Genomic DNA, 22,277 nt, shown 5'->3' with positions numbered 1-22,277 from the left:
ACCGCGTTAATTTTTCGGTATAAATAACATACTACTTTTTTGCAATAAAACACCTTTTTTTTTAAAGAAAAATTTTTTTTTTGCATTGCCACTTCATAAGACCCATAACTTTTTTATTTGTCTTTATATGGAGTTGTGTGAGTGCTTGATTTTTGCGGGATGACTTGTATTTTTCATTGGTATAATTTTGAAGTAAATGGTGCTTTTTGATCGCTTGTTATTACGTTATTTCAGTGGCAACTAAGAATAAATTAGCAATTCTGTCATATATATATATTTTTTTTTTTACAGCCTTCACCGTAGGGGATAATTTACTTGTAGTCCGTATCGTTACGCTATGCTATTCTGACATTGACCAGCAGCCTGCGCCTCTCAAGGCTGGTTACTCAAAGCTGGTGTGGGGCCTACATTAGACCGATCGCATTTGCGGCGTGCCGATGGGAGACAGAGGCAGTCCGCTTCTTCTGTCAGCACTTTACATGCAGCGGGCGCCATTGCCTGCGGCATGTAAAGTGTTAAACACCCCCGGCTGTTAGAGCAGGGCCCGTGCAGTTTTTTTACGGCGGCCCAGGCTAAGGCCCCTTAGTGACCACCGTAAAAAGGCATATGGGTGGTCACTAAGGGGTTAACATAGCCAAGACGAATCCGTCTCTAAAACCATTGTAAGGGTACTTTCACACTAGCGTTATTCTTTTCCGGTATTCAAATCCAGTAAAGGTTCTCAATACCGGAAAAAACACATCAGTTTTGTCCTAATGCATTCTGGATAGAAAGCAATCAGTTCAGTTTGCATCAGGATGTCTTCCGTTTTGTTCCTTGTACGGTATTTGACCGGGCAAAATACCGCAGCTTGCTAGGTTGAAAATCTGGCATGGGGGGGGGGGTCATTTCAGTTTTCGCCTCAGGCAGCAGAAAGGCTAGGTTCACCGCTGGGTGAAAGTGCGGTCTGATACAACCAGTTTTGGTTCTTGTCATCTCTGTTTTGGATCCACTCCTGTATTTTTCGGCATTAGCAATACTGATGGATTACTGACCAAATGCTGACCGAGTGAAGGCAGATGCTCCACAGACAGGATCTGTTTTGTTGGGGTTGTTCTTAAGACAGATGAGAAGAAGGGCAAAATCATCAGTGATGTCAACACAAAGTTACTGCTGACACTGTCTCCACTCTGTAAGGGGGGGGGCTCCACTTGTCTCAGGATGTAACAGAACAGGTTCTGTAAAAATCAGCTGACGACGGTGTAAAAGGAGTTCACTCTTTCACGCTATAGTAGGATCTTGAGCCTCTGCATGGTTCTTTATACCTGACTCTAACATTGACCTGTAAGGGCTTGTTCACACGACCGTATGGCTTTTTCAGTGTTTTGCAGGCCGTTTTTTAACGGATCCCTTTTTTTGTTTCAGTAGGGTTTCCGGTCTCATTCCTTTTTTCTGTTCCGTTTTTCCGTATGGCATATACAGTATACAGTAATTGCATAGAAAGAATTGGGCTGGGCATAAAATTTTCAATAAATAGTTCTGCAAAAACAGAACGGATACGGAAGACAGAGTACATTCCGTATGTGTTCGTTTTTTTGTGTTGACTTATTGACTTGAATGGAGCCACGGAACGTGATTTGCGGGCAATAATAGGACATGTTCTATCTTTGAACGGAACGGAAATACGGAAACGGAATGCATACGGAGTACATTCCTTTTTTTTTGCGGAACCATTGAAATGAATTGTTCCATATACGGACCATATACAAAACTAAAAAAACGGCCTGTATACGGAACGCAAAAAAAAACTTTTGTGATTTTATTCAAAAAAAATTCAGTTATTGGGTCCGTTTTGGCCCCGTGACTGCCCAAATAAGTGAAGTGTGCAGTGATTCTAAGAGCGACACCTGTCATCTGCATGTCATACTGACTCACAGTATTATTTCACTACCACAGCAGACTCCCTATGCGTGTTACTGCAAGGCACAGTGTTCTACACCAATATAAAGGCTCTCTGCAGCCAGGAAATAGCCGTTTTTTTATGCAATTCGCCTCAAATAAATTTGGATCGAATCAAATCTTTTTGAGAAATTCGGCGAACTGTCCAAATAGAATTTTTTTCGAAATTCACTCATCACTACTGATCATAACCGACTATATTGCATCATTTTCTGCAACCAAAAGGTCCTGTACAATGTAGTATTTGCAATAATTTGATATCTCCGAGACATATATAACCTATACGGATTTGTATTAGGAAATATTCTGCAGCTCTGAGAAAAAAATTGACTCAGAGCCTATCCATGATGAGGCTTAAAATGTAATTTTCCTATTTTAAACAAATACACAGACACACAAACACATACTTTCAATCAAGGGATAATTTCATAGGAGCCCAATTAACCTAACCATGATCTGTAGAGTGTGGGAGGAAGCCTACGCAAACGGCAGAAGATACGCAGACTCCATACAGATGTTGTCCTGATTGCTTTATACCCCACCGTGCTGTAAGGTCTCATGCACACAGTTATATTGTGGCTCCTCACAACCTCCAATGAGTTCTGTGCAGCCACTATCAAACACTGATTGACTATGGGTCCCTATCCCTACTGTACCTCATTATATCTCTGATTCCATATGCAGGCATGAGTGTGAAACCAACATAAAATGTGACATGTTCCATTATACCGTATGCTGTATTACAGAGCTATTTTTCCGTATGCATAAAGTTTTACCACTATATGCAACCATATACAGTACAGACCAAAAGTTTGGACACACCTTCTCATTCAAAGAGTTTTCTTTATTTTCATGACTATGAAAATTGCAGATTCACACTGAAGGCATCAAAACTATGAATTAACACATGTGCAATGATATACATAACAAAGTGTGAAACAACTGAAAATATGTCATATTCTAGGTTCTTCAAAGTAGCCACCTTTTGCTTTGATTACTGCTTTGCACACTCTTAACATTCTCTTGATGAGCTTCAAGAGGTAGTCATCTGAAATGGTTTTCACTTCACAGGTGTGCCCTGTCAGGTTTAATAAGTGGGATTTCTTGCCTTATAAATGGTGTTGGGACCATCAGTTGTGTTGTGGAGAAGTCAGGTGGATACACAGCTGATAGTCCTACTGAATAGACTGTTAGAATTTGTATTATGGCAAGAAAAAAGCAGCTAAGTAAAGAAAAACGAGTGGCCATCATTACTTTAAGAAATGAAGGTCAGTCAGTCCGAAAAATTGGGAAAACGTTGAAAGTGTCCCCAAGTGCAGTCACAATAACCATCAAGCGCTACAAAGAAACTGGCTCACATGCGGACCGCCCCAGGAAAGGAAGACCAAGAGTCACCTCTGCTGCGGAGGATAAGTTCATCCGAGTCACCAGCCTCAGAAATCGTAGGTTAACAGCAGCTCAGATTAGAGACCAGGTCAATGCCACACAGATTTCTAACAACTGTTAGGAGGAGACTGTGTGAATCAGGCCTTCATGGTAGAATATCTGCTAGGAAACCACTGATAAGGACAGGCAACAAGCAGAAGAGACTTGTTTGGGCTAAAGAACACAAGGAATGGACATTAGACCAGTGGAAATCTGTGCTTTGGTCTGATGAGTCCAAATTTGAGATCTTTGGTTCCAACCACCGTGTCTTTGTGCGACGCAGAAAAGGTGAACGGATGGACTCTGCAGGCCTGGTTCCCACAGTGAAGCATGGAGGAGGAGGTGTCATGGTGTGGGGGTGCTTTGCTGGTGACACTGTTGGGGATTTATTCAAAATTGAAGGCATACTGAACCAGCATGGCTACCACAGCATCTTGCAGCAGTATGCTATTCCATCCGGTTTGCGTTTAGTTGGACCATCATTTATTTTTCAACAGGACAATGACCCAAAACACACCTCCAGGCTGTGTAAGGGCTATTTGACCATGAAGGAGAGTGATGGGGTGCTGCGCCAGATGACCTGGCCTCCACAGTCACCGGACCTGAACCCAATCGAGATGGTTTGGGGTGAGCTGGACCGCAGAGTTAAGGCAAAAGTGTCAACAAGTGCTAAGCATCTCTGGGAACCCCTTCAAGACTGTTGCAAGACCATTTCAAGTGACTACCTCTTGAAGCTCATTAAGAGAATGCCAAGAGTGTGCAAAGCAGTAATCAAAGCAAAAGGTGGCTACTTTTAAGAACCTAGAATATTACATATTTTCAGTTGTTTCACACTTTTTTGCAATGTATATAATTCCACATGTGTTAATTCATAGTTTTGATGCCTTCAGTGTGAATATACAATTTTCATAGTCATGAAAATAAAGAAAACTCTTTAAAATGAGAAGGTATGTCCAAACTTTTGGTCTGTACAGTATGTCGGACACTATCTAAGCCTTTTTTAATGCACCGACTCATGGTGGTACTGTAATGCATTTTTGATCCCCTTCTCATTTCAAAGTGAAGTTCTGAAGAAGTGACATTTTAGGCTACTTTCAAACTTGCAGTAGCAGGGCCTGACAGGCTGTTTCGGAACAGCTTAACACTAGCCCACCGTGCCGCCAGAAGTCCGTTCCGGCCCCATTCACTACAATGGGGCAGGCCAGAGGTGCGGACGCTGCACGGCACGGCCAGAGGCAGCTGGACAAAAACTACAGCATGCTGCGTACTTCCAGCGGCATGGTGGGCTAGTGTTAGCACGGATCCGGCAGGCTGTTCCCCCGCCTGAGCAGCCTGCTGGACCCTGCTACCGCAAGTGCGAAAGTAGCCTTAAAATATCTGAAATTGTAATGTGATACAGTATGAAAATACAGGTCGGTGTGCAGGCATGTATTATGAACAAACCATTAGTTCCTGATAATTACTTAATGTGTTTCTCAGGTTTGTAGATGCAGTATTTGAACCCAAAATCAGGAATGGATTATAAAAGGAGCATAAGCCTTGAGGACAGATATGACATCCACTTCTGGTCCTGGCTCCATAAACTGAGTCCAATGGCCTGAACTTGTGATAGTTCCCTTGTTGTTGAGCAGAGATGAATGATATCTGTATTTACTTGCAGCAATCATCCCTTCTACATGGGAACGAGCAGTTGATCCCCATAAAAAATCATTGTTTGCTGGCAGCAGATTTCTGTTTGCATAGGAGGATCTGCTGCCAGAAAAACAATGACTTAAAATGCCACACGAATTATGTGATCCCCAGATGATAGAGTGTTTAATCATTCATTACATGATTGTTGGCCCATCTAAATAGACCGTTATCAGTGTCGAGAGTTCCTTTCCTGTGTAAAAGAGCCTTAATGCACTCATTGACCGAAAAAGAAATAACGCACCTAGCAATTAGAGTATGTCAGACAGTGATTGATTACAGGTGTTATCTGATTACACACTGGGTCTTGCCACATAAGAACGTAAAAGTGCTTCCCCCGCTGGCCTATAAAAAGGCTCTCAGAGGCTACATTTGGGTAGTGTACCTCTTGCTGAGAGATTGTTCACTACTACATTTTGCCCCGTTAACAGACTTCAAGAGGTGGTGCAACATTGGCCTGAGTGAAGCAGGAAGGTCGGTTCAATGAATTGCCTGCATCTAGGCTGTGTTTGAAGCATTTGTTATGTGAGGGCACACATATGGCGAACAGGCTCTGGATGGCTCAGACAGACCACCAGTAGATAGGATCATTTGCTCCACCAACAAGAACGAGCAGCTCCCACAGTTTCATTGCCCACGATCCAGATACAGGTGACAACTTTATTACACACCCTTGTTTTTGCCAAGACCATTTACAGAAGGAAATGTGATGTCACTGCACTTATTACATGTCTTGACATTAACAGCCAGCCACCTTCGTTTGCAGTGATGTCATGAATGAGAAGCCTGGACTGCTATGGACTGGAACCGTATCATCTTTAGCTACAAATTCCAGTTCTGTTTGGGTTCCCACGACGATCAGGTTCGAGTATAGAGGGCTGGTGGTGTGCGCTTCACTCCTGCATTTGCTCTAGGGCAGGCATGCTCAACCTGCGGCCCTCCAGCTGTTGCAAAACTACAACTCCCAGCATGCCTGAACAGCCTACAGCTATCAGCCTACAGCAGGGCATTGTGGGAGTTGTAGTTTTACAACAGCTGGAGGGCCGCAGGTTGGCCATCCCTTCTCTAGGGTGACACACTGCCCCTACTGTTGATGTAATGATTTTCTATTAAGTAGCACTGCAGATACAGAGTCTAGACTGCTACGCTTTATTCTTTTACTCCCCGCTGTGTGGCCTCAAAGCTCCCATGTCATAAATTGTCAGGACTGCTGAGCTCATCTATTATGCGCACAAGCTCAGCAGTCTCGGCAATGTAATCCATTGGAGTTTACTTATGTAGTACTAATATTAATAAGGCTCCCTTAAATATATTAAAATATATATTTTATAATTCTGAATATTACATGAACAGAAACAGTAAACAAATTACACTGAAATCCATCTGAGGCACACAATCAAGTGAAGCTGCAGACTGCAAGAAATAGAGATGAACATAGTACCAAACCATGGTTTAACGGAAGATAATAAAATCACCCGAACCCGCAAAGTTCGGTACAAACCCGAACTTTGCAGTTCGGGTTCGCTCAACTCTATTCATAACATTTGCATATGAATGAGCTTCTTCCAAATAACTTAAAAGTGTAGCCTCTCATAAACTGTTGAAACATTCAGGCTACCTGGGTTTCACTGAACTTTCCTATATTTGTATGGTCTGAAGCACTTGTAAGTTGAGGCCAGAGCCCACGCCTCGTTGCCCCTTTGAGAAATGTGAACGGTCATGCTACTCCGAAGCTGAAAGAGGAACAAGTGGTGTCAAGGCTAGCTCATAGAGGAACAGCAGGTTCATTTGTTGACGAACAGTGATGCGGGACAGCATGTGACTCACCTGCTCAAAAGAAGAGGAGAAATATAACCGGTTAATGCCATCTTAGGCAGAGTGTTATCACACATCCTGTACCATTCAAGGGTCTGTTGGAGACATATGGTACCAGGTACCAAAGTACGCCATGCCAATGCAGACCAGGACCCAACTGTTTGCCATGGGTGGAGATAAAGGATCCAACAAGAAAGCCACAGTGAAGACGAATAAGGAGTCTCAGATGCTTATTATATGAGGTTTCAAAAAGCCCCTATACCCTACGTCCCTATACCCCTGATGAAGCCAGATTTATGGGCAACATGTTTGGAGGGGCTTTGCATCATGGTCTATAAAGATCTGATGCTGACTCCCACCCACATGAGAGCTGAACAAAGAGGTCCCAGACCATGCCAGAGAGTCACATAAAGCATGAGAGGAAAAGGAGTCTTCCTCCCATAGGATTGTCACAGTGAAAGTTTATTGTATTATTACTATTACTATTGATTTATGAAATGTTTTTTGACCAAGAAGAGACTATTTAAAATGTTCAGTTCCACTCTTCTGCTGCATGAACTACATAAAAGGGGTTGAAAATGTAGATCAACCAAAGTGGATATACAGTCTGTTATGTTTACACTGCCTTGGATGTATCAGTATTACAGATCTCATCATGTCATCAATGTGATTATTTGTAAGCCTCATAGTACCAGCATCTGATTCACTCTTCCTCTCAAATATTGCCATAATCATGAGCTTAATCAATATGTTACATAATCTACTGTATGCTATATTTATGACCTCACCATACGCCTAAACAAATACAAACCACACACCAGACCAGCTAAATAAAGATATAGGTCTTAGATCAGACCCCCATTTAAACAGACTTCAAGCTAGACCCCACCTTTATAACAGTCCCAGCCCAGTCCTTTACAAAGACCCCAGCAGAGCCTAGTCCTTTATATAGCCCTTTATGTTTACAGACTCCAAATCAGACCCCACATTGACAAACACCTGACTAAAATGCCCCAATCGTCAGCAACTTCACCACATTGCTACACTTCCACAGCTAATGTCTCTTAGACCAGACATAAACAGGGCTATGTCCTAGACTACTCACTTTTCAGTAGTCCATCATAGCAAGAATTTCCATTTATTTTATATTGTGGTCCACATACTGTAGTGTGAGAACATTGAATGTTGAAACCCACTTCCTGCCACATAACATTTCAGGGAGCCAGGTGCCTTTCTTCAAGAGGAAACGTACATGATGGACATCTCAGGTACCATCTGAGATATTTCGCAGCACTGCTAGACAGATTTTGTATTCTGGAAACTAGCAAAACAGGTAACAACCATTAGGCATCATGGACAAAGCTGGATTACAGGCTTGCACAGATTCAGAGTTGTATAGAGCAACAATATGCAACATAGGCATAGACTTGCACCTACAATCTGGTGCAACTGGGATTTCTCCAATTTTTTCGACTTGCTCAAAAAGGAGGTAGGACTTGGTGGGAAGGGGCGAGGTTCATAGGAAAAGAGGTGTGACCTAAGATGCTACTTTTGCACCACAATTCAGGTCTAAAATTCTGTCTCACAGTAAGCCAAACAATAGCTGGTATAGAGCTAGAGAAATGTCTATCCCTGCACCACATGTATCATACATCCTGAGCCACTGCGATAAATCCAGTGCAGGTCTAGACAGTCTGTCTAAGATTATGCCATCTTTAGGATTAGTACAGTAAATCTGGCCCATTTTTCCTATTGTTATATTCTTCTGATTCCAAGCAATGCCATGCACTGTTTTTTCCCTTGGATCCATAGATGAATCTGAGCCAAAATAATTATGCTCCGTTTCCCCTGATGACATTTCCCACCACGTGGAGGCACACGGTAGGATGTGTCTCCATTGCACAGAATGGTAGGGAGCGCTTATGATACTGTATTGACTCTTTGCATACAGCTGAGTTACGTGCATAAAGCTTTTTGTTACATGTCTCCCACTGTTTAGCTAGAATTTACTGTACGTTGTAATTCTTCATTACCTGCAAAGAAACAGTGAAACACTCTGGGGAAATTTATCAAAATTGGTGTGAAGGAAAACTGACATACTTGCCATAGTAACCAGCCAGATTCCACCTTTCATTTTTCAGAGCTCCAAGTCAGTTTTCCTTTACACCAGTTTTGATAAATCTCCCCCTGTGTGTTTGTACTCTTCTGTATTGACATTTTTTCTTATGTGGAAACATTATTTTTGTCTTTTAAAATTCCTAGATTACTGATGTGATGTACATGTAGAGATTTCACTATATACTGGTAATTACATTTGTTTGATATACATCACGTTATAGGATTACAGGCATTGATGGTACCTATATGGTACATTTTAAACTTGCAATGGGCAATTTAAGATCGTGATATTATGACCTTATATATTAGTCTTTATTGTTTTGTTGTAAGAATGTGAACTAGAGAAAAAGATATAATTGAAATGGCTGAACAGAATAATGAAAAAAATGAATGGCAAGAACCAAGGGCATTGCTAGGTTCAAACATTCGGGGCCTGGGCCCCTAATGTTTTGTCCCAGGCCCCGAATGTACTGCCTGCCTGCTAGATATAACTGTATTGCCGTCCGGGATGGCAATACAATTGAATCTAATGCACTGGAAGATCTGAAAGACCTGTGGTGATATCACAGGCATGGGCGTAGCTATAGGGGGTGCAGAGGTAGCAGTCGCTACAGGGCCCAGGAGCCTGAGGGGGCCCAAAGACCCTTGTGCCACATAAGAAGACACACAACGCACTGAGGGAAGGGGGGCCCAAGCTGAACTCTTGCACCAGGGCCCATGAGCCGTTAGCTACGTCCCTGATCACAGGTCATGTGACCAGTAAAACAGGCAGTGGTTGAGAAGGACCTGCGATGATGTCACCATCATGTGACCAGTGCAGGAGAGGATGGCAGTGAAGAGGTGAAGTCATGGGGGAAGAAGCTGTGGTGATGTCTGTACATGAGGAGAGATATATGAAGGGAGAGGCAGAGCAATGTTGAGAGTTGTGGTTATTTAACTGGGACTGTATGTTAGGGCTGAAGATAGAGATGCTATTTACATGGAACTGTGTGTAGGAGGTAACTGGGGAGGAGGTCATGTTATTTACATAGGACTGTATGTTGGAGGGGGTTGGGGCAGGGTGATGTTATTTACATGGAACTGTATGTTGGACGTGGCTTGGGAGGGGGTCATGTTATTTGTATGTTGATGGTGGCTGTAGGAGGGAGTGATGTTGAGTCATGTCAAATTAATTTAATCAGTTTCTATGAGGAGGTAAGTTCTAGACTTGACCTCGGCGAATCAATGGATGTCGTATATCTGGAGTTCTCCAAAGCATTTGACACTGTACCGCATAAAAGGTTAGTATATAAAATGAGAATGCTCGGACTGGGAGAAAATGTCTGTATGTGGGTAAGTAACTGGCTCAGTGATAGAAAACAGAGGGTGGTTATTAATGGTACACACTCAGATTGGGTCACTGTCACTAGTGGGGTACCTCAGGGGTCAGTATTGGGCTCTATTCTCGTCAATATATTTATTAATGATCTTGTAGAAGGCTTGCACAGAAAAATATTAATTTTTGCAGATGACACTAAACTGTGTAAAGTAATTAACACTGAAGAGGACAGTATACTACTACAGAGGGATCTGGATAGATTGGAGGCTTGGGCAGAGACGTGGCAGATGAGGTTTAACACTGACAAATGTAAAGTTATGCACATGGGAAGGAATAATGCAAGTCACCTGTGCATACTAAATGGTAAAACACTCGGTAACACTGACATGGAAAAGGACATAGGAATTTTAGTGATCAACAAACTAAGCTGTAAAAACCAGTGTCAGGCAGCTGCTGCCAAGGCCAATAAGATAATGGGATGCATCAAAAGGGGCATAGATGCCCGTGATGAGAACATAGTCCTACCACTTTACAAATCACTAGTCAGACCACACATGGAGTACTGTGTACAGTTCTGGGGTCCTGTGAACAAGGCAGACATAGCAGAGCTGGAGAGAGTACAGAGGAGGGCAACTAAAGTTATAACAGGAATGGGTGGATTACAGTACCCTGAAAGATTATCAAAATTAGGGTTATTCACTTTAGAAAAAAGACGACTGAGAGGAGATCTAATTACAATGTATGAATATATTAGAGGTCAGTACAAAGGTCTCTCTCATCATCTATTTATCCCCCGGACTGTGACTGTGACGAGGGGACATCCTCTGCGTCTGGAGGAAAGAAGGTTTCTACACAAACATAGAACAGGATTCTTTACTGTAAGAGCAGTGACTCTATGGAACTCTCTGCCTGAGGAGGTAGTGATGGTGAGTTTACTAAGAGTTCAAGAGGGGCCTGGATGTATTTCTGGAGTGTAATAATATTACAGGCTATAGCTACTAGAGAGGTGTTGTTGATCCAGGGAGTTATTTGATTGGAGTCTGGAAGGATTTCCCCCCCCCCCCCAAGTGGGGAAAATTGGCTTCTACCTCACATGTTTTTTTTTTTTGCCTTCCTCTGGATCAACTTGCAGGATAACAGGCCGAACTTGATGGACAAATGTCTTTTTTCAGCCTTATAAACTATGTTACTAGATGACAGCTATCTAAAACGTATGGCCAGGGCACAGGGTGATGAGCGCATCCATTGTGGAAGCGCTTAACTCCAAAGTCATCTGTATCGCCGTCCCGTCCTCAAGACAGCGATACAGATGGATGCTGCCGGGCTGGGGAGAGGCGTATCCCTTCCCCATTCCTCTGATAGGCTGCAGGCATTAGGCCTGCAGCTTATCAGAGACCGGTGCAGGCGGCGCTGCCTGAGCCGTACAGCGCGGGACACAGGTCGCAAGAGACCTGCATCGCATCGCTGCCAGTCTGATGGAGGTAAGTATGTGAGTTTATATTTTTATATGGTACAATACAGGAGAGAAGCACTGTGGGGGCACTTATTACTGGCACATGATTGGGGGGTATCTATGGGGGGCACTTCTTACTGGCACATGATTGTGGGCATCTATGGGGGGAACTTCTTACTGGCACATGATTGGGGGGCATCTATGGGGGGCACTTCTTACTGGCACATGATTGGGAGGGCATCTATTGAGGGCACTTCTTACTGGCACATGATTGGGGAGCTTCTATGGGGGCACTTCTTACTGGCACATTATTGGGGGGCACTATGGGGGCACTTTTTACTGGCACATTATTGGGGGGCACTATGGGGGCACTTTTTACTGGCACATTATTGGGTGGCACTATGGGGGCACTTCTTACTGGCAAATTATTGGGGGGCACTATGGGGGCATCTACTGAGGCCACAAAGAAGGGGTATTTTATATGGGGGGCACTATGGGGGAAGGGGGGAGAGGAACACTATGGAGGCATCTACTGAGGCCACAAAGAAGGGGTATTTTATATGGGGGGCTTTGTATAGGGGCATTTTATACTGGGACACATTATGGTGGGTACTATGGGGAAGTGGGGAGAGGAGTACTATGGGGTCATCTATGGAGAGCACTAAGAAGGGGTATTTTATACTTGCAAATTATGGGGACACTGAGAGCATCTACTGGAGCACTATGTATGGGTAATTTTTATACTGGTGCATTATGGGGGACACTAGGGGGAAGGGGGGAGAAGAGCACTATGGGGGAATTTACTGGGGGCACTATATAAGGGTATTTTATACTGGCACATTATAGGGGCACTATGGGGACATTCGTTCAGAAGGGCCCCTCACCCACAATCTTATTGCAGGGCCTGCAGATCAGATAACATGCATATCTTAGTAGTAATGTTCGGACGCCTTCACACGCGGCAGATTTTTCAGCGACTGAAAATCTGTTCCATTCCTCTGAATGGCGCTTGGAGATATCCATGGAACACGGACCCCGGCAGCGTGCATGCCGCCATTTTTTTTTTGTCCTGAAGAAATGTCCTATACTTGTCCGCAAAACGAACAAAAATACGACACGTTTCATCTTTTTTTGTGGCACATGGTGGTTGATATGAATGGTTCCGCAGATTGGGTGTGGACCGAAAATACAATTGTGTGAATGAGTCCTTACAAACGTCCGGATTTCGGTGTTTTCTGCACTGAATACACGTATTACTTGCAGTTTTTTGGTGCAGATTTTCGCAGATCTCAGCCGTACATTGACACAAGGGTGAAAACCGCACAAAGAATTGGCTGCAGATTTCACAATCCAGGTAAGTTAAGAAAAATTAAATTGTACATGAGATTTGTCAAATATATTTTTTTTTCAATTCTTCATGTTTATCAGATTTCCTCTGACTTTTCTATGCTCATGGCAGTGGGAGATTTAGGATGGGTGTGGGGGTGGGAGGTCTAAGAGGGGTGTGGGGAAGTTGGGGTAGGAGGTCCTGGAGGGTTGCTTGGGATGGAGCTCTGGATTTTGAGTGCCGGTCTGGGTTTTGGCAGCACCTGGCTGTCCTTAAATAGGCAGCTGGGTTTAGAAGTGAGGTCTCTGTGTTAGGATCTGGTAGCCTTGTTTCTGGATGAAGGCTTGATACCTGTTTGACGTGAAAAGAAGCTGGTGCTGCTATAGTCAAGGACTCTTTGAGGCAGAATTGCCGCATGGTGTGAACTACCACCAACACCGCAAGGTGACTATGACTGCTTGCTTTGTCACTTGCCTAAAGTGTGAATAAAACACTGAACTGTTTGATCTAAAGAACTTGTTGCCTCTATACTGCGTCCGCTAATACTGTCTACCAGAGCGAAACCCCAATATATATATATATATATATATATATATATATATATATAGGCTTCAGGTTGGAGCCGAAACGTCTATTCTGGCACAGTTTATATTTTTTGTTTTTTCCAATGTCCACCTGACAGAGTAGCTAATGTGATATTTTTATAGAGCAGGTCGTTACGTCACGGCGATACCTAATATGTCTATTTTCTTTTTTTGGATTTACACAGATTTTTGTGGGAAAAAAAACATGTTTTTGTGTTCTCCATTTTCTGAAAGCCATATTTTTTTTTATTTTTGGGAGATTGTCTTGGGTACGGTCTCACCTGACGCTGCCATACACAGAGCCCACCTGACACTACTATATGCATATTACATACACAGCTCTACCACATGTCCATAGGGTACATTTACACGACCGTATAATTTTATCCGCATCCGATCCGCATTTTGTGGAATAGATGCAGATCCATTCATTTCTATGGGTGAATAACCTCACTGAGAGCAACCTGCTATGCATAGTAAGCACAACAGGCTCTAGAACAAAAACGAAAAAAGATAGATAAATAGAACCAATTGGAAAATTATTTTCTTCACTAAATAAATTAGTGTAAAAAAAAATTATTTACAAAGGTGTTCATACCCTTTAACATAACAATCTTTATTTAAACAATACTTCATTTTTTTTGTTGACACATTCCCTTTAACCAACTTAGAATTGACATGAGTATACAATCTGTAATAGTCCTACTCCAAAACATACAGACTAGTAACATATATCCACTGTGTCAATGTAAACATTAAGCAAATTTTTTAAAAAGAGTCATTACCTTACCTGTTTTCTTAGCAATATTACTGTAGGTATACAGATTAAATATAGCTACATATATCATATAGCACATGACAATCACTTTCTAACAAAGCTAGAGCCATCCCTGTATCTCACATGGATCCAGAGATCTCCACATTTATTGCTCTGCCTGATTTATATTAAGCTGACAGCTCAAGGGGAGTGGCTTTTCTGCTGTAGCTCAGGGGGTGTGTCTCGGCTCTCCCTATCAAAGCTCAGGTGGCAGTTGAAGGATGAAACTGAGCATGTGCGGCCATCTCGGTGAGCAGGACAAAGAAAAAAAACAAACAGCAGGTGGCGCTATACAGATACATATTATTAAATGACTCAGTGGCTATCTTAAATTTTTTATGACATGCAAATACAAAAGTATTCAGATCCAGGTTCTGGTTTGAAAAAACGGTAGAATATTTTTTTGTGGGACAACCCCTTTAAAGGGAATCTTTCACCATCACTTTGCCATTGCCTGGCACTGTCACAGCGCTGTTCACAGAGTGGAGTGGAGTTTGGGTGCAACAAGAGCAAAGGTGAAGCCCTCATTGCACCAAAGGCCTAATAAGAAAAGGTATCATAACTCAGGAATGGAGCCTTTGTTCAACAAAATAAAAACAGTGTTTTAATCAGATGAACCACATCTATGTGTCTATGCAACAGCTGGACAGGGAGGCGAGGAGGAGTTTATGGTCAATGATATCGAACACTGTAGAGAGATCCAGCAGAATCAGTAGAGAATAGTCACCATTTATTTTTGCTGTTAGGAGATCGTTAGACACTTTAGTAAGGGCAGTCTCTGTAGAGTTAAGAGGGCGAAAGGCAGATTGTAAGGGGTCAAGAAGAGAGTTTGCAGAGAGGTAGCTTATTAAGCGAGAGTAGACAAGATGTTCAAGGAGTTTAGAGATGAAGGGGAGGTTAGAAACTGGTCGGTAGTTAGCAGCACAAAACGGGTCAAGAGATGGTTTCTTTAGTAGTGGGGTTATAATAGAGTGTTTGAAAGAGGAGGGAAAGATACCAGAAGAGAGAGAGAGAGAGGGAGGTAAAAAATGTTTAGTTAGGTGAGTGATGACAGCCAGGGAGAGGGACTGAAGGAGGTGTGATAGAATAGGATCACTGCTACAGGTTGTGGGTCAAAAAGAAGAGAGAAGCCTGGATATTTCTTCCTCTGTTATAGGGTCAAAAGAGGAGAGAGGGCATGTGGAGGAATTGGAGGGAGGAGGATTGAATTTATTTGAGGACTGGGATATTATTTCCTGCCAGAAATGTTAATATGTCAAATAATAATCTACAGGTTGTGAATTACTCCAAATATAATGGGTTTCCTCGACAGCAACCATATAGCATTTACATCCACAGCCTATGGTAGCTGGCTGTCAGGCCATAAAGATCTAAACTATCGGCACAAATGGGGTCCCCTTGTCAGATGGCTGGTTGCAACCACATCTAGGTAGACATAAAAAATGTTTGCCTAAGGCTACTTTCACACTAGCGGCAGCCTTCTCCGGCAAGCTGTTCCGTGCGGGAACAGCCTGCCGGATCCGTGCTTCAGCTAGTGCACCGTGCCGCCGTAAATCTGCTCCGGCCCCATTGACTATAATGTCGTAGTTTTATTCCAGCCACCTCTCGGCATGTTTGCCGTGCTGCGGCCAGACCTCCGGCCAGACCCCATTATGGTCAGTGGGGTCGGAGTGGACTTCCGGCGGAACGGTGCACTAGTGCACGGATCCGGCAGGCTGTTCCCCCGCCGAAAAAGGCTGCCGCTAGTGTGAAAGTAGCTTAAAAAGAGTGACATAGAGCCACTTCATTGAGAAAACTCATGACACCCCACTTCTCGTTATATGGCATAAATGCCTATGATCCTTGAAAACAAAATGAAGAATAAATATTACTAAAGAAGGAAGAAGAAAAAACTCAATGAAATAAGCTTCCTGCACCTGGTTTTAAGAACATCCGATCTTACTCCCAATCCGTTCCTCATTTTCCTTGCACAGTGGAAATCCCCAAAATGCCTTCAAGATTGAATCTAGCTAATAAGTACTGGCACTCACTTTCTTGACGATATAAAGAAACTTTTATTCAAAGCATAATAGTATATACTAGTGGGACACCTTCCCTGGACGCGCGTACTACGTGCAAACCGCAGTGCCGACCAATCTTCTCCGATACTTTTCAAGAATGAATAATCAGAGTCCATTTCACTGGTGATTTTCTTTTTCCTTGACAAACAAGATATTGTAGTAATTCAACAGAGTCATAGGTTGTTTCATTAGTTGGGGAAAGATAATCACCACTGATCAGTGTTCCCTCCATGCCACTTACAAGTTAAGACATCTCTCCAGTTTGAGGACTCAACTACACAACTCCCATATTGTAACATTTTGGACACTTGTGTCACTTGGAGGTGAAGAGGAATGTTAAGGCTTAGTGTAGCTATGCCTGAAGGATTAGGTTATGAAGTTCACCATAGAGGTTAATGGAGAGGTGGCCGTGCATGCGTGGTGCACTCTCCATTCACTTCTATGGGAGTTCCGGAAATAGCCTAGTGCATTCACTCAGCTCCTTTCGGAACTCCTATAGAGGTTAATGGAGAGCATGCGCGGTGCGTTCTCCTTCGTTTTGAGGGCCCTATTCTAGAGAAAGGTGCGGCTTCCAGAGATAAGACCCGCACCCGGTACCTCTGCCGTTAAGCTGTTTGAAGTGTTTGAGCGTTGAGCACTGCTTCCTCTTCATTACACTGCCTGTCATCTCCATTGCAATGGCAGTATAGTTTAATTACAAGTACTTTAAATTACACTCACTTCGGAGGCGACAGGCAGTGTAATAAAGAGGAATCAGTACTTGCAGGGAGCCGGGTGTCGGATCCCTTCCGATCAGATACTGATGACCTATACTGAGGATAGATCATCGTAAACTGCCTTCACAACCCCTTTAATGCCTACATCAAGAAATCTTTTGTATACCCTTTTGTCAAGTGATGTCAAAAATTATGGTCATTTCAACATGGTTCCTGTCTTTTTCAATTTCTATAAAATGTTATTTTTGATGCTTGCTTTCTGCTTTAATTTCTTTACATCAGTTATTCTACATTTGCATGAAAACATATAGCTTTCAAACAGACAAGATGTGCTTGCAGACTATTAGATTTTACAGCAGAAGCTTTAATGTGAACTGAGTTAGCGTGCAGATCTCATAAGGCTTACACGTGTAACACAGATCAGTGGCTCCAGCAAGCAGATGCTGGTACCAAGCACAACCATATTGAATATGGAAAAATAATATATGCTAGACACTTCTCCAGAGATTAATGTTAATGAAAGCGACGTGTGTCTTGCAAGCTGTAGGCTCTCAAACTGTAATTGCCTTCATAACACGGCTGCAAAGTGGGTATGAGGAGGTGTGATGCCACCTGACTGATCCCCTACCCATACGGTATATGTAGATTGTGATTTCCAGTGGATGACTCACACACATTACCGAATCCTTTCTTTCATCTACAAACATCAGTATTACATGGAGATGCCTAAATCCCCATGATGTATCCATGACGAAACATCTCAGTCCTATCTAAGAGGTTAAACATTCGACTTTGCCCTTACAATGGCGATATCCTTGCTTCAATTAACTCCTTTAATGCATGCACCATATGAAAGTGTGTATAATATGGAATGCATGTGTATTGGCAGGTATGACAACAGATAAGATCCGGATCCCCAACACACAGCAGGACTAAAGGATCCCTGGGACATTCACATGTTCTACATCTAATGTTGTTTATCTGATTCTCTGCACTAAATGTCCTGTTGGAGGCCTCTACGTTGGGGAAACAGGAGAGAAACTCAATGCAAGGATGAGGTCCCACCGCCACACAATCAAAGGGTTTCTGTCACCTGAAAAATGGGTATTAAGCTGGCTGACATTAGAGATGTGCTAATGTCAGCTGAACATAACTATATTAGCGCCATCTCACTGCCTGCCGCCGCCATTGAGAAAAACTAACTTTTATAATATGCTAATTAGCCTCTAGGAGCACGGGGGACGTTGCACCTCCTCTTAGAGGCTCCATTTGCCCACCCCTTTTTATGCCCCTTCTTCTCTTGATTGACAGGGCCAGGGCGGCGAATCTCTGTCTGCAGTGTAACTTTCACGCCGTTCAGTATTCGGCGCAGGCGCAGTGAGAGAAGAACGTTCGGCGGCTGCTGGCGTCCTCACTGTGCCTGTGCCGAATACTGAACGGCGCGAGATTTACTCTGCAGACACGGACGGTGGAAGGAGAGCAGTGCTGCCCTGGCCCTGTCAATCAAGGGAAGAAGGGCGTGAAAAGGGGTGGGCAAACGGAGCCTCTAGGAGCAGGTGCAATGCCCCCCCCCCCCCCCATGCTCCTAGAGGCTAATTAGCATATTATAAAAGTTAGTTTTTCTCAATGGCGGCGGCAGGCAGTGAGATGGCGCTAATATAGTTATGTTCAGCTGACATTAGAGATGTGCTAATGTCAGACATTTTTCAGGTGACACAAACCCTTTAAAGAGAAGAAGCTACACTTTCCTGTGGCTAAGCATTTCTGTAGCCTAGGACACAATGAAGAACACATGAAAGTTCTCATATTAGGCTACTTTCACACCTGCGTTCGATCGGATCCGTTCTGAACGGATCCGCTCATATTAATGCAGACGGTGGCTCCGTTCAGAACGGATCCGTCTGCATTAGAACTTAGAAAAATTTTCTAAGTCTGAAAGTAGCCTGAGCGGATCCGTTCCGACTTTACATTGAAAGTCAATGGGGGACGGATCCGCTTGAAGATTGAGCCATATGGTGTCATCTTCAAGCGGATCCTTCCCCTTTGACTTACATTGTAAGTCGGAACGGATCCGCTCGCCTCCGCACGGCCAGGCGGACACCCGAACGCTGCTTGCAGCGTTCAGGTGTCCGCTCACTGAGCGGAGGCTGAGCGCTGGCAGGCGGATGCATTCTCAGTGGATCCGCCTCCACTGAGAATGCATTAGGGCCAGACAGCTGCGTTCAGGGCCGCTTGTGAGCCCCTTCAAACGGAGCTCACGAGCGGACACCTGAACGCAGGTGTGAAAGGAGCCTAAAAAGGTAACTTCAAATTCCAAAGAGCTAGAAGAATTTGGGAATACAAATTTATAACATTCCTTGACACTTTGAATACCGAACTGAATTTGTCCCCGGGATTTACGACACACTACAAGATCTAAAGAGTCTTCTATAGACCTAGTCGGGGTACCAGGTCTCTGAGATAACACCAATTTAGAGACCATAAAACTTACACACCCCTTATCTGTAAGGTAATTAAGGACTCATTCTCAAGATCTTTGATATGTTGTTCTGTTGTTCTTCAAATGTCCATTCATTCCCCCATGTCTCTGTTCTTATTGTATATGTATTGCTGTTTCTTCATATATTCTTGTAGTACGCCTGATGAAGGGACTGGTGATGTCTCAAAAGCTCGCTATGTAACATCATTACTTCTATTTGTGTTAGCGATTAAAAGGTATCAAACCTGCAATATTCGTATTCTGTTTCTCTTAATGAGAGCACTAAACTAGTTTCTACTGGCTGTACCAGACCTTTATTCTTTTGGCAGGTAAGCAAACAGTCTCATGCAGATCCAGCTTTGTAGCTCATGCCGGTTTTCTGACGTTTGCACTGTGTGCTTATAGAAGTCACATGTCAGAAAAAGAGTAAAGAGAATCCTAATATGACACGTTTATCATTTGCAAAGTATTCATTTTGCTGGAGGCATGACATAGCTAGGGTTATATTATATGCAGTTAAGCTGGCGTGCAAAATGATATGTTGGACCGAAGCATGGTTGTAAGTATGGTGGAAACTATGGTCCTGATTTAAGACAGGCGACTGCTGCGCTGGTTTTGATAGGGCATGCGCTGCAGGAGGAGGTCTGTCATTCCGTGCGCCAGAATAAAATCCTACGGCAGCTTGAAGCTGGCGTAGATGTCAGTCATTATTGCGGTAAATAATGATGAATGTGCCAAGGGCCGATGGCCACGTCCACATCCCGCCCTGGCTACTTACCCTTTTCGTAAACCTGGGGAGGGCGGCATAATATGCCAGTAGCAACTAAAAAAATTGCAATGGCAAAATAGGGGTTCTGATATCTTTTGTAAGCCAAAAAATGGCGTAGGGGGAAGAATTCAAAAATTTGATTTGGCTACTTCGCCGAATTTTGCTTCATGATGAATTACTTAGTTACAAAGCGCTTTTCTTTGTAAGTAAAGTTGAGCGCAATGACAGGGAGTGGCGACTGCGCCGCTCCCCGTCATTGTACCCCTCAGATGTCACGTTTATAGCTGATTGAGGCATCTGACAGCAATAATACATTGTAAAATAAAATACAAATTTTTATAAAATCATACTTACCCTTATCCATTTGACCGCGACGAGCCATCCACTGTCATCTTGATTGAAGATCCAGCACTAAGTCATTACATTGGCCAGCATAGTGATGTCATACGTCATCTCGCACGGGATTTTGAGCAAGATCTTGAATCAAGATGGCGGTGACCGGCTCTTCGCTCTCAAACAGATAAGGTAAGTATGATTTTTACAATTTTTTTTACTGCCATTTAGGGAAAATCGATTCGCTACCGCGAAACATGAGGAGATTCAGCTTTGCGGTGAATTGAATTTTCGTGGCGTTCGAGTCGCTTAACAGTAATGGATTTCAGTCAGTGCTAGTATTCATGAATGATGCCATTTTCTAGGAGGCTACAGCCGTCTTGCCATTAGAAGGTAGAGTCACAAGACAGTTTTAATGCAATGAGACATCGATGAAAAAGAGCAAGCAACAGGTCTGAGCCAAGCCACATTCTGGAAAATATGGCAAACTAATTGCAACCAGTTCAGTGACAGTATGGACACATCCCCTACTGTGCGTGATAAAAATAAATAAATAAATTCATAAAATATTCACAAAATCAGAATAAAAGTGTATTTTTTTTTACTTACCGGACCAAGTAATTCATAGCCCAGTTCTTTTGCTAGTAACTCTGCCTCTTCTGGACCACCCGGGACCTCTGCAGCCCATTCATTCACATATCGTCTTTCTATGCCAGACACAAATAGTAAGCAACATGACGACAAGATAGACACTACAGCAATGCACTTGTAAGGCCAGCATCCTCCTTCCATTTCAGAGCAGATCTGTGCAATATTCAGAAACCTGTATCACATAAAACCCTCTGCTTTTGCCTCGTTGCCTGGTGAGCAGATGTCAGGAGCAGCTTTCTCTGGTGGAGTCTATAGCTGGAAAAACAACAAGAACCTTTCTCCACATTCAATGGAAATGAGTATTTACACGTCACAACTACGTCAAGCACACTTGCTGCGTCTTAAATCTATACGGTATTCCCAAGGGAGGAGAGATGCTAAAATAGGAAGCAGGGATTCACGTAGCTCCACTGCCCACGGAGAGATCCGTTCGTGTAATTAGACGAGGAGACGCCCACACTGACTGAAAGAAACAGCAATATCATGCTGAAACCGGCTGCGAATCAGCTGCTTCCACCGCCGACTGTCAATATAACCCTCGCTGCTCTCCTATATGAGGCTGCACTGCTATGTCAGCCATATGTTCCGATAAGACTTCTGCTGATCGACAACCCATGGACGGAAATAAAAGTCACTGCAACACTGAAAGACCCTCCCTTATACACAATATATGTACAGTATATATGATAAATAGTACAGGATATAGGTAGATATTAAATAGTCAATAGATAGATATTAGATAGGTAGATATTAAATAGTCAATAGATATTAGATAGATAGATATT

At 43.2% G+C, this 22,277-nt stretch overlaps 1 protein-coding gene across 1 annotated transcript in view; it reads right to left on the bottom strand.

Annotated features, from left to right (window-relative positions):
* The window catches only part of PCSK1 (proprotein convertase subtilisin/kexin type 1), a 96,566-nt gene extending 74,659 nt beyond the window's left edge, over positions 1 to 21,907 (bottom strand). The window contains exon 1 of the mRNA XM_044275990.1: positions 21,451 to 21,907. Coding sequence (XP_044131925.1) covers positions 21,451 to 21,633 — 183 coding nt within the window. The 5' untranslated portion in view covers positions 21,634 to 21,907. The remainder of the gene's footprint in view (positions 1 to 21,450) is intronic.
* Between the last annotated feature and the right edge of the window lie 370 nt (positions 21,908 to 22,277).

The sequence above is a fragment of the Bufo gargarizans genome, chromosome 1 (genome assembly GCF_014858855.1).
Source record: "Bufo gargarizans isolate SCDJY-AF-19 chromosome 1, ASM1485885v1, whole genome shotgun sequence".
Taxonomy (NCBI): domain Eukaryota; kingdom Metazoa; phylum Chordata; class Amphibia; order Anura; family Bufonidae; genus Bufo; species Bufo gargarizans.
Note: the sequence above shows the minus strand (reverse complement) of the source record. Positions and strands in the feature narration are given on the sequence as shown.